Source organism: Ranitomeya variabilis, chromosome 2, assembly GCF_051348905.1.
Source record: "Ranitomeya variabilis isolate aRanVar5 chromosome 2, aRanVar5.hap1, whole genome shotgun sequence".
NCBI classification, from domain to species: Eukaryota; Metazoa; Chordata; class Amphibia; order Anura; family Dendrobatidae; genus Ranitomeya; species Ranitomeya variabilis.
In genome coordinates this window covers 245,452,364-245,465,388 of record NC_135233.1, presented here as the reverse complement: position 1 = coordinate 245,465,388, position 13,025 = coordinate 245,452,364, and the positions used below count along the sequence as shown (strand labels likewise).

The following is a 13,025-nucleotide window of genomic DNA, read 5'->3' as shown; positions in this document are numbered from 1 at the left end:
ATCCTGTATTATGCTCCAGTGCTGCACTCACTATTCTGCTGGTGCAGTCACTGTGTACATACATTACATTACAGATCCTGTGTTATATCCTGTATTATACCCCAGAGCTTCACTCACTATTCAGATGGAGTCACTGTGTACAAACATTAAAGTACTGATCCTCAGTTACCTCCTGTATTAGTCTCCAGAGCTGCTCTCATGATCCAAAATATTCTGGTTGTCATTGGAATTAGTCACACCCCCATAATACAAGGGTGCACTTGGGTATTGTTCCCAGAATACAAATCTCCAGTGCAGACTTTGAGCAAGCCATACCAAAGATGGTAAAAAAAGAGTAAATCCCCACTGTAAGTATGTATAATGTAATGGTACATATAAATAATAGGGACTACTGGGTTAACGCATAAAAACCACCCCATCACGTCAAGGTGTACCCAAATCGAGACAGTCCTATATGGTCTCTAATATTATATACTTGCCATGTGTCACAAATTAACTCAATGTGAATAAGGGCAGTGAGGACTGAGGCTTCACTGTGGACACCCAGCCACTTATGCTGCGGCTCAATTTCTTTTTCTTTTTTTTTCTTTGAGTCAGCAATGAATGCTATCTCGGCGGTTGCCTCCTCACTCTCCATCTGAAATCTGTCTGTTGTGCAGCAGTGGAAGCGGCTGACTCTGAACCATCTGCTCCTCAAGGCCCTTCAGAAGCAGAGGTGGCGCTGCAGCGAGAAGTGGAGAAGCTCCATGGGGAGTTCCTTGAGCTGCAGTCCAGGTACCAGGGCCAAGTGCAGGACAACAGCCAGCTGAGCCGCCTGAACCAGGAGCAGGAGGAGCGGATCCTGGACCTGGAGAAGACCCTGCAGCGGCAGAGCGAGGACAATGTAGACAAGCAGCAGATCCTGGAAAACATGCAGAGCGACAAGGCCACCATCAGTCGGGCACTGACCCAGAACCGGCAGCTGAAGGAGCACCTCGCTGAACTGCAGAACGGCTTTGTCAAACTGGTATGTGACATGATTAACTGCAGAGCTATAGGGCCACAATGCAAACAGCTTGGGTTTACTCTTTATATCTATCGTCCTGCAGACAAATGAAAACCTGGAGCTCACAACCGGTCTGCAGGGCGAGCAACATGTGAAGAAAGAACTGGCCAAGAAGCTGGGTCAGCTGCAGGAGAGCATCGGAGACTTTAAGGAGCAGGTAAGCCTGTAGGTAAGGGTTTACTCACCGGGCCGCTGCTCTTTTTGGAACTGCATCACCGACCTTCTGTCTTTTAAAGCTTGCAACAAGGCAACAGGAAGTGCAACTACTGCAAACCCAGCGGGACGAGGTTTCTGCTCATCTCCAGCAATACATCGCCGCGTACCAGCAAGTGTCCATCGAGAGAGAGGAGTTCCAGAGGCAGTACCTGCTGCAAGCCCAGCTCATGGACAGACTGCAGCACGATGAGGTGCAGGGCAAAGTCAGCGCAGAAATGCACCTGAAGGAGCTAAAGCAAAGCAGGGTGAGCAAAGTCTACTCCCCGAGGCCATGGTATGAACAAGGCTCCTAATTATTATCCGGGGTCCCTTTTAAGATGGCTCCTAATGGAGCATGTTACTTCTTATACACAGGATCAGTGATTACTTGCTGATCACTGGGACCGTCGCCAAAATTAGGAGGCCCCCATACACATTAGACAATTGACTTAAGTGTATAGGGGGCCATAAGAACGGTGCTTAGGGGTGCAGTAATAAAATTACCCATTTGTATCATAATCCAGTGGCCTGCCGGAGATGGTGGTTATCGGTGGGACTCCCGTTATCACCTGTCCTGGGAATTAACAAGAACCTGCATTTGTTGTTATTAAAACAAAAAGGGGTTATTGACCTGTCCTCCTTTATCCAGGAAAACCTGGAGCTTCTTACCAAAGAAAATCAAGAGCTGAAAGCGCAGATGATTCAGATTCGCAGCGAGCCAGAAAGCAAAGCTCTGAGCCGCATGGAAGGTAATAACCAGAGTCATGTATTTGTATTGCCCCAGTCTATGATGCTACATAAGGACCTGACCATATATCTGTGCTCATCAGGGGACGGCGTGGAGAGCAAAGTCTATGAAGATGAAATACCCAAATCATCACTGGTTATTCCAGAGGATTTTGAGAGTCGAGAAGAAATGGTGAGTCATCCCTTCGACAGTTCAGTGGTCTGTCCGTTAGTGATCTGCTCGTCAGTGAGGTGCCCAGCATTAATCACCACCAGCCATAGAGGGGACTCCTCCTCAGTCTGCCATGCTTCTTCTTCTGCAGATGGCATTCCTGTCTTCCACCCTCTCCAAGTTGCACGGAGAGCGGGATGAAGTGGAGCGGCAGCTCACTGAGCAAAAGCGGAATTGTAAGCAGCTCGTGCAGCAAATATCTGAGCTCCGGCAGCAGCACATGTCTAATCCGCCACATCACTCCACAGGTAAAGGATAATATGTGTCATGGCTCCTGATATCTTACGGGGAAATTCTAAATAATACTCCATTATTAAAATATATACTCCACATTAAAATTGCAGCATTAAGAAGGAAAAGTCAAAGAATAGTAGAAATCACAAGATGGATAGATGGGTTACTGATCGGCGAATGGAAACGACATTTTCAAAACTTCGATTTATTCAGTCTGGAGTATGAGCGTCACATGCAGAAATCCCAGCACTTACAGCTGCTATCACTGAGGTTATTAATGGTCGTCTGAGGAAGGTTGTGCGCTGAATGCACTCGGGGAAGTCTTCAATATCCGCTGCTGGCAGCTCCTGTGTAATCACATTGGTAGAACCTTCCTCAGACGGCCATTAGTATGGGATTTCTGCACATGGCGCTCATGCTCCAGACTGAATACATCCAGATGTGTTGAAAATCTTGATTCCGTCACTTGCAGATCAGTAACCTGTCTCCATCCTGTGACTTCCATCATTCCTTGACGTTTACTACTTGAGGTTGTAATTTCCGTGTGGTGTGTATGTGATGACAGCTGCGGGTTTTATCCCTGTATGCACCACAGTGTCCCTAATGTCTCTACTAGTACTTATTGAGGATTTCTGTGTCCTACCGGCAGCACTCACTATGGACAGAGTTCCCAGGGAAGTCTATGATGCTTTGCAGAGCGCTATGGAGAAACTGCAGGTAGGTTTTTCACGCTTCAGATTATGTACACAGTTTTGTTTTTTGTTTTTTCTATTTAGGAGGCTTTGGAGTAAAAACTTTCCAAATCCTCCAAAAAAAACTCAGTTTCTGCTTTAAAAACTTATCAAAAAGACTTTGCCTATTGCCTCACAAGGATTGGGGTGGGGGGGTTGTTTGGCCCTTGTTAAAGGGATTGTCCAGGGCTTGGATATTGATGACTTATCCTTACAATAAGTAATCGGTGTGAAATTCTGAAGGTCCTGCAACAGACATCCCCTCCATTTATCAGCTGTTTGTAGCTCTCGCAGCAGCTGGGGGTGTATGAGCTGGCACACCACTGCTCCATACACTGTGTAAATGCTGCTCTCTAACACTGCACCCTGTCGCCTGTTGAAGTGACTGAGAACGTCCACTACACCGTGTACGGAACTGTGCTGTTCTCACTATAACCTAAATATCCCATGCGGTCATTATGGGAACTGTTAACAGCTGACCGGAGGGGGGATGCCTGGTGTCGGACCTCCACCAATCTGATTTTGATGAACTATTGTGACGATTAATTGTCAGTATCCAAGTCCTGGACAACCCCCATCCTTCTTTTTAAATTTGTGATGATTCCTATTAATTTTCTATTCTTTGGTGGCAGATCCGCTTCACTGACTTGATGCAGGAGAGAGTGGAATTGAAGGACCGGGTGGAAGAATTGGAACATCGGTGTATCCAGCTGTCAGGGGAAACTGACACTATAGGTCAGTGGTGTTCTATCATGGATTCAATGCCTACACCTTTATATTGTGCCTGGCATCCATCTGAAAAGGACTTTTGTGTGTTGCATTGTGCCTCCAGTTTATTATATAACCGGTGCAGCATAATTAAGCGATTTCATCCTGCTCCTAGATTGCAAATTCCACATCCAGTTTGAAGCCGTTTGGAGAAGGCTTTCCGAATCTTGCTAAATGGAATGTTACATCTTCAGATGGGGCCCATTGCTCCTATAAGACTTTGAATGATGGTCTTCTCACTTCTGATTTTAGGGGAATACATTGCACTTTATCAGAGTCAGAGAGCAATCCTAAAACAGCGACATACAGAAAAGGAGGAGTACATCAGTCGGCTGGCCCAGGATAAGGAAGAGATGAAGGTTGGTGTACCCTAGTGTCAGGATTAATGAGAAGCCATGATTGTAAGCAGAGTCCCAGTAATGGTTTGTCGTCTCTGCATCCAGGCCAAGTTGTTGGAGCTGCAAGTCTTGGTGATGAGACTGGTGTCCGAGAGGAATGAATGGTACAAGAAGTATGTGGAGGTCACAAGGGGTTCCAAGGAGTTGGGAGAGCTGGCCCAAAGTGCAGATAGACCAATGGAGGTGGATACTACTGGGGAAGGTAAGTGACGCGGCTGCTGCTTTCATTCCCTGTTACTACATAGTTTTTATAACCCTAGCTGTTTGGGATGCTGCTGGCATTAAACGATGCAACCTAGGTTTCCACATGTCTTCAATATCCGCTTTAAAAGGGTTCTCCAGGAATTTTAGAGTAGGCAATAAACCTCTGATGGGTGGGTCCTGAGGTTTGGGACGATCATCGGTCATCACAATTATATTACAAATGCGTACAATGACTGACCCCCCTACAGGCTGCAGTGATTCACGTGAACGCAAGCCCCCCCTTCACTCACAATGTCAAGTCTCCAGAATGCCCCTTTTAATGATGAATAACATATTCCTAGTATTAGCACATCTGATTTCTGTGGCTTGTCATGGAGTATCTCATAATGACCCATCTTCTCTTTTTAGCACTTGAGGAAGTCAGTTTGTTAGAGGTTGCAGAAGAGGAGAAGGTGCAGAGGGTTTCTCAATTGTCTTCTGCTCAAGAAGGATCAAATTCGGAAGACCCTACAGCCAAGCAGATTATGCAACTCCTCCGTGAGATCCAGAACCCCCAAGAACGTCCCAGCTCTTTACTCCAGAATCCATGCATCCCGTTCTTCTACCGTGTGGATGAAAATGACGAGGTCCGGATTATGGTCGTCTGAGATTAGACAGTCCCTCCTATTCAAGCCTCCACTTCCATTCCTTCTCCTCTCTGGACTGTGACTTCCGGTCTCCACACGCACAGGAGATGCAGTCACTTGGGGATGGGATGGTCGTGTCTATAGCTGCTGGGGATTGTAATGGGCCGGGACAATGTAAAGGTTTGCACCTGCAATGATGATGGAGGAGCAGGGGGTATATTCTCTATTCCAAATGGCATTGCCCATGGAAATTGACCCAGAGGCCACTTAGATGGGCTAGTAGGTGACTACACACTGCTTTGTTTTCTTAAAGCTCGTTGGGGTTAGGTAGCTTAATCTTTGCCAACAATATACCGCTGCCTCCCGTGGTTTTTTTTTTTTTTTTTCTCTTTTTATTCACCACCTAGCGCTAATATTTTATGTGAAGTAGACATGATATGCTCAAGAATGAAGGAGGGAACCCGACAACGTGGCTGTAATACGGACTCACCTTGTGCATGTTAGAGGCTGGCTCCAAGAAGGTGTTGGACGACAATGTGGAAAAGTAGTGAAGATTTTTCTCCAAAAAGTTGACCCTTTTGGGGTCCGTATAGTGTTCTCCCTCCATGGTGCGCTGCGTTCACCTTCTGTGGTGGCCATGCTGTAGACCAGGTTTCTGGAGGAGGTTTTAGATAAGTGTTTTAACAGAGACTCCCATTACATATGACATGATACATGAAAGTAAGGACACAACGTAGGTTTTCCTCATGGGGTTTAATTTTTAACACTTGAATTAATTCTTCTTTTGAAGTTACTGCTGAGAAGGTTTTTTCAGATTGGGCTTACACCAGAACTTTGCATTGGAAAGTATGTGGTTTATTATAGGACGTGTACAATTGTTAGGCTTTCATTTCCCAGGAGATTCTCCACCTCAATTTATTTTAATAATATTAAAAAAAAAAAAATCTGATTAATATGGCAAGGTCACATTGTGTGTTCTCGATTTTGGCCTTGAGCTCAAGACTGAGACAGACTGGTCACTAATGATTTACTGCCGGACAACACCCTGAAAATCTTTGGGCTGATGGCAGAGAAAGGGGATTAGATTAGCCAAAGTTACTTCTGCCGTTCCTCAACTCTCCATCTGCGTTATTAATCAGATTTTCCTAAACTATTTTTGCTGGAGAACTTCTTAAAGGTGTGCCCACCACTGTATGCTGCCATGTAGTGACTGAGCCGAGTATCCGGTTTATTACAAAAGGACATAACCCTGCGGAGCGCAGTGCATATGGGTGACTGATATGCTTGCTATCAAGTCGTACTACATTTGGCTTTCTTGCATATTACGGTTTTGGTTTTTTACAACCTTTTATATTCTTTTTGAGCACTTTTCCTGTCTGTGCTATGAGGATCATATATCCCACTACTCTCTACGACTGTGATGACACTTGGGCCGTGAGGTTTACAGTATTTCTTCATTATGTGCTGCAGGAGGCGGCCATATCTTGTTAATGACGCAGGAGAAGGAGCCTTGGGGTGTTATTCTTCGCTCCCTGGTGGGTGTGATGTGCACAAGTTACCAGGGTAGGTGGGTGAGAGCGGGCACGGTAGGAGTTCCTACATCTCTTCCTGACTTGAACATGGAAGCAGTTCCTGTACATAATGTATGAGTGTAACATTTTGTATATTCCTGGATCAGACGCTGGACCTCCGCAGCATTTTCGCTGCAGGTATCTTGTACTATATTATGATGGAGCTTCTATAGAAGTTGGTCTGTCCTCTTGATTGGAGATTTATTAATATTGGGGGGGAGGGGATTATTATAATTTATTTGGTGATACGTCACAGGTCAGGGGCTACACTTTCCATTCTGTTGCTGAAATGATTTCATCTTGTTGGAAATAAAATGTTTCTTTCTGAATAAATTCAGCAGATTAAACCATGTTACTGTCTCTTTAAGAATAAGTCTATACATTGCTCCCCGAGCGATCCCAGACAGAATGTGCCAGACCACTATATGGTATTGGGCAAGATGGCGCCCATTTTGTTGCTAAGGTTCAATGGTCAACTTTTTTTTTTTTTTTTCGGCACACAAATTGGTAGAGACTTGAATATGTTGCAAAGGGGATTAACTGCCGGTGCGACATGCCAAAGTGGAAAGTCCACAGAAGATGGGAATACCCTCTTGTGGATAAAAGCGATATTAGGGGACCAAAGTAAATTTTATTTTGTGGCCCATGTTCCCATTTCCAGGCATCAAGAATGTGGGAGAAATGTTCAGAAACAGACAGGCTGATCTGATCCCAAGACCCCTAGAACAGTCCAGGACATCATGTTCGGAGGTCTGGAACAAAGGAAAAGGTGCTCTTTCTCGGTCAATGGAAAAAATCAAAATGCTCATTGGTGAGGAAGGATCCGCTACCATCTTCGTCAAAAAGAACATATCCGTTTGACTAGGAAAAAGTAGGTGTATGGGGGAAAACTCCTAAAATCGATGTGGCGAGAGCAAAATCGGCAAAAATAATCTAACTTGCCCATTGAAAATCTGGGGGCTCTTAAGGACCCCCTGGACAAGAAAGCGGAGGTTTACTTGAAATAGACATTGAAATCATCAGCAGTCGTTAAAAGTGGCATCCTGCACAGCCAGGTCCATTATGGTGGCTACAGCAGCTTGAGGACCAGATCAAGAACAACACCCCTATGGAGAAGATCTTGGCAAACCTTCCGCTGATGTAGGGAGCGGCTGTCTTCCTTGCTGATGCCCCGGCAGATTCAGTCAGGTTAGCGGCCAGGTCAGCAAATCTATCTAACATGGCCCACAAAACATTGTGGTTCAAAGCTGTCCGGGAGATGCTCAGTCCCATGTGACAGGAAATATCTTTTCCACCAGGCACTGTATGATATCCTAGATAAAGCAGCAGATAAGAAGAAAGGGTTCCCAATGTGTCCCTCCTATGAAAGGAACTTTTGCATTGTGTAAGTAGAACGGGAACAAACCCCTTAGAGAACAAGGGAGGTGAAAGGAGAAGAAATCAAGGCGCTGAGGCTTCATGTTTTGGGGGCCTCTCGGCAGAGAGCTGAAAGTCCTCTAAGTGACGGGCTTCCCCAGGTAGAAAGAAGGCTGTACCACTGAACCTGCACGGGAGGAAATCTCTTCCAATTATTGGATCCTGAATATAATAAAATCAGGACTAAAACTAGAGTTCAGGTCCACTGCCAGGCACATCGTCAGGATCTCGTCCCCCCCAGGACTCTGAAAGAACAACAGGCCCTAGAGGCAGAAATGTTAGGCTTGCTGCATAAACAGGTTCTGGTGGAGGTACTGGGGTCCAGCAGCAGGTGAAGGGTTTTTCTTCCCTGTTCCTGATAAGGAAACCCGACCGATACTTCAGGACTATTGTCAACCTAAGGGGACTGAACAAAGTCCTGGTCTAAAGACCATTCAAGATGGAGTCAATAAAATAGACTATAAAGATGTTGTTCCCAGGCTGCTATGAGTGTCCTCAAGCTCTCCATACATGTGTTGTAATTGTCACACAGCTGTGACACATGCAGCTGTGGCGCCGAACAGCTGATTATCGGGATCGATCCACGTATCCAGGTTTCCGAGACTGCTATTCAGATAAGCTCTTCTCAAGGTATTCGCTCATCCCTAGACAGCGCATTTGAGTAATGTCAGACAACCGGATGACGATTGCTTATATCAACTATCGGTGGGGCACAAGATCTCGGGCCCTGATGCTGCTATCACAGCCAATTCTCCAGTTCATGGTAAGACATCAATTCAGACTAACCGCACTGCATATAGGAGGGAAGCAGATTTTCTCAGTCAGAATACCCTGAAGCAGGGGGAATGGGAACTAGATCCGCTAGTATTTCAGCAGCTTGTAGATCAATGGGGTCAGCGGGAGATATACCTGTTTGCCAACAAGCAAAGCAGGAAAACATCTTTGAACCCCAGAGAGAGACCATATGCGGTGGAGGCACTACAGATTCCTTGGGGGTTTCAGGCTGGCTTACGCATTTCACCTGTTGGTGTTGATTCCAGCAGTACTGAGGAAGATTTGGGAGGAGAAAGCAAAGGTCTTCCTCATTTCGCCCTTTTGGCCCAAGAGGCCATGGTTCTCATGGATAAGCAGAATGACCTCATCAGATCCCTGGATACTCCGTGTCTCCTCAGGCAGGGCCCTGTGTTTCATCCTCAGAGGTCAGGTCTGCATTTGATGGCCTGGATTTTGAGGGCCTATTAATACAAAAGGTCTTCTCCCCTGCCTTAGTCTATATCCTGCTGCAGAGTAGGAAACACGTAATGGCTAGGATATACGGCAGGACATGGGATAAATTCTTAGCTAGTTTGGGACAGGCTGTAGGGGGTAAGGTCCCGATTAATGCTATATTGGAATTTCTTCAAAGAAGTATGGAAATGGGCCTAGCCACTAGGACCCTTAACCCCTTTAAATAGAATGTCTGACATCAGAAGCCCAGCCGGAGCCCACCTCAAAGCCGTGACAAGTCAACTGTTTTTTCAACAGCTACATGTACCTGAAATAGGCGTGGGCGGAATCTCGATCTGCCCGTGCCTATTAACTAGTTGTTTTTGAATGCCGCTGTCACACTCTGACAGCAGCATTAACGCACGCTTCCAGCCATCGGGCCAGAAATACGCACACCGCTGACACCAGCATGCCAAAAGTTAGAAAAAAATAAATATATGAAAAAAAACAAAAACATAAGTTCAAATCACCCCTCTTTCGCCCTATTCAAAATAAAACAATACAAATAAAATCAAACATACATATTTGGTACCGCCGCGTTCAGAATCGCCTGATCTATCAAAAAAAAAAAAAAAGGATTAACCCGATCTCTAAACGGCGTAGCAAGAAAAAAAATCAAAACACCAGAATTACGTTTTTTTGGTTGCCGCAACATTGCATTAAAATGCAATAACGGGCGATCAAAAGAACGTGTCTGCACAAAAGTGGTATTATTAAAAACGCCAGCTCGGCACGCAAAAAATAAGCCCTCACCCAACCCGAGATCATGTAAAGTGAAGATGCTACAGGTCTCGGAAAATGGTGCAATTTTTTTTTAGATAAAAAAAAGAACCTAGACATGTTTGGTGCCTATGAACTCGTAATGACCTGGAAAATCATAATCACAGGTCCCTTTTAGCATTTAGTGAACCTAGCAAAAAAGCCAAATAAAAAACAAGTGTGGGATTGCACTTTTTTTTAAATTTCACCGCACTTGGATTTTTTCCCCCATTTTCTAGTACAGGACATGCTAAAACCAATGATGTCGTTTAAAAGGACAACTCATCCTGCAAAAAATAAGCCCTCACATGGTCGTATTGACGGAAAAATAAAAAAGTTATGGCTCTGGGAAGGAGGGGAGCGAAAAACGAAAACGCAAAACCGAAAAAAGCTCCGGTCATGAAGGGGTTAGGTGCAGGTGTCTGCTCTTTCATCCCTATATAATTACAACCTAGTGGTGGATAGATGGATAGTTAGGTTAAATAAAGCATGTCAGAGGTCAAGACCAATACCAGCCCCAAAAGATGCCTCCTTGGAACTTAGCGCCTCCAGTACTAGGTACCCCTTCACGACATGCGCCGTACTATTACTGCGCATGTCGTGTCTCCCCCTTTGATGTGGGCTCCGGCGGTGAGCCCACATCAAAATCGCGACATGTCAGCTGTTTTGTACAGCTGACAAGTGCGCGCAATAGCGGCGGTTGAAATCGTGATGAATTCATTATTAACCTGTTAAATGCCGCTGTCAAACGCTGACAGCGGCATTTAACTACCGCTTCCGGCCGCGCGGCCAGAAATAAGCGCATCGCCGGCCCCCGTCACATGATTGGGAGTCAGCGATGCGTCAGAATGGTAACCATAGAGGTCCTTGAGACCCTGTGGTCGGTGCTCATAGCAAGCCTGCATTTCTGCTGCATAGCAGCGATCTGATGATCGCTGCTATGTAGCTGAGCCGATCGAGTTGTTCCAGCTTCTAGCCTCCCATAGAGGCTAGTGAAGCACGGCACAAGTTAAAAAAAAAAAAAAAAAAATGTTTTTAAAAATATGAAAAAAAAATATATATAAAAGTTTAAATTACCCCCCTTTTGCCCCATCCTAAATAAAACAATAAAAAAAAATCAAACCTACACATATTTGATATCGCTGCGTTCAGAATCGCCCTATCAATTAAAAAAAAAGCATTAACCTGATCGCTAAACAGCGTACCGAGAAAAAAATTCGAAACGCCAGAATTACGTACGTTTTTTTTTTTGGTCGCCGCGACATTGCATTAAAATGCAATAACGGGCGATCAAAAGAACGTATCTGCACAAAAGTGGTATTATTAAAAACGTCAGCTCGGCACGCAAAAAATAAGCCCTCACCCGACCCCAGATCATGAAAAGTGGAGACGCTTCGGGTATCGGAATATGACGCTTTTTTTTTTTTTTTTTTTTTTTTTTTTTACTTTTAACAAAGTTTTGAATTTTTTTTTCACCACTTAGGCTAGGTTCACATTGCGTTAGGGCAATCCGTTTAGCGCTAGCGGATTGCGCTAACGCAATGTTTATTTATGGGTCGCGTTAACGTCCCCGCTCTCGCAGATCCCCGATCTGCGAGAGCGGGGAACGGACCTCGGGCGCGCCGCGGACGCTGCAAGCAGCGTCCGAGGCGCGCCACAGAAGAACGGCATATCGCTAGCGCGAGCCGAAAATGGCACGCGCTAGTGATGCGCTACAGGGAAACTTCACATTGCTTTCAATGGGTGCGCTAACGGACCCGTTGCACGGCGTTAATTGCGACATTTTCGCCGTGCAACGCTGTCCGTTAGCGTGCACACATTAACGCAATGTGAACCTAGCCTTAGATAAAAAATAACCTAGACATGTTAGGTGTCTATGAACTCGTAATGACCTAGAGAATCAAAATGGCAGGTTAGTTTTCGCATTTAGTGAACCTAGCAAAAAAGCCAAACAAAAAACAAGTGTGGGAATTCACTTTTTTTGCAATTTCACCGCACTTCGAATTTTTTTCCCGTTTTCTAGTACAAGACATGGTAAAACCAAAGGTGTCATTCAAAAGTACAACTTGTCCCGCAAAAAATAAGCCCTCACATGGCCATATTGACGGAAAAATAAAAAAGTTATGGCTCTAGGAAGGAGGGAAGCGAAAAACGAAAACGCAAAAACGAAAAAGGGCCGCGACTTGAAGGGGTTAACAAAATCTCCCTTTGAGCCCTTGAATGAATGAGTTACTGGCCAGAGTACTAACACTAAAGACTGTGATATTAGTGGCCCTAACATCAGCCCGCAAGGTCAGTGATTTACAGATGCTATCTATTAACGACCCTTTTATACGTGTACCGGATGACAGAGTAAGGCCGGCGTTACACTAGCGAGTTTTACAGACGTATGAGCGCAGAAAATACACCCGTAAAATACGCATAACACACGGCCCAATGATTCTCTATGGCCCAGCTCCTATCAGCCGTATTTTATTGATCCGTATTATACGGTCTTCTACGGCCGTACAAAATCGCAGCATGCTGCGCTTGTCACCGTAATGCGTAAAAAAATCGCCAATGAAAGTCTATGGGGGCGAGAAAAATACGGATTACACACGGACCAGCAGTGTGACTTGCGAGAAATACGCAGCAGTGTTCTATAGAAAAGCCGGTAATTCAATTGCCGGCTTTTCATTTCTCCTTCACAAACCCGACATGATATGAGACATGGTTTACATACAGTAAACCATCTCATATCCCTTTTTTTTCTTTTGCATATTCCACACTACTAATGTTAGTAGTGTGTATGTGCAAAATTTGGGTGCTGTAGCTTGTAAAATAAAGGGTTAAATCGCGGTAAAAATTGGCGTGG

At 45.1% G+C, this 13,025-nt stretch overlaps 1 protein-coding gene across 4 annotated transcripts in view; it reads left to right on the top strand.

The window, feature by feature from the left end:
• The window catches only part of GOLGA2 (golgin A2), a 52,247-nt gene extending 45,165 nt beyond the window's left edge, over nucleotides 1–7,082 (top strand). For 3 of the 4 annotated variants that reach the window (XM_077284391.1, XM_077284394.1, XM_077284392.1), the window contains 11 exons: nucleotides 660–1,006; nucleotides 1,089–1,202; nucleotides 1,282–1,506; nucleotides 1,890–1,989; nucleotides 2,071–2,159; nucleotides 2,290–2,446; nucleotides 3,082–3,149; nucleotides 3,796–3,898; nucleotides 4,184–4,290; nucleotides 4,375–4,531; nucleotides 4,942–7,082. In XM_077284391.1, the coding sequence (XP_077140506.1) occupies nucleotides 660–1,006; nucleotides 1,089–1,202; nucleotides 1,282–1,506; nucleotides 1,890–1,989; nucleotides 2,071–2,159; nucleotides 2,290–2,446; nucleotides 3,082–3,149; nucleotides 3,796–3,898; nucleotides 4,184–4,290; nucleotides 4,375–4,531; nucleotides 4,942–5,180 (1,706 nt within the window). In that variant the 3' untranslated portion in view covers nucleotides 5,181–7,082. The remainder of the gene's footprint in view (nucleotides 1–659; nucleotides 1,007–1,088; nucleotides 1,203–1,281; nucleotides 1,507–1,889; nucleotides 1,990–2,070; nucleotides 2,160–2,289; nucleotides 2,447–3,081; nucleotides 3,150–3,795; nucleotides 3,899–4,183; nucleotides 4,291–4,374; nucleotides 4,532–4,941) is intronic. The other variant, XM_077284393.1, reaches the window with a different exon arrangement.
• Nucleotides 7,083–13,025: the final 5,943 nt, after the last annotated feature.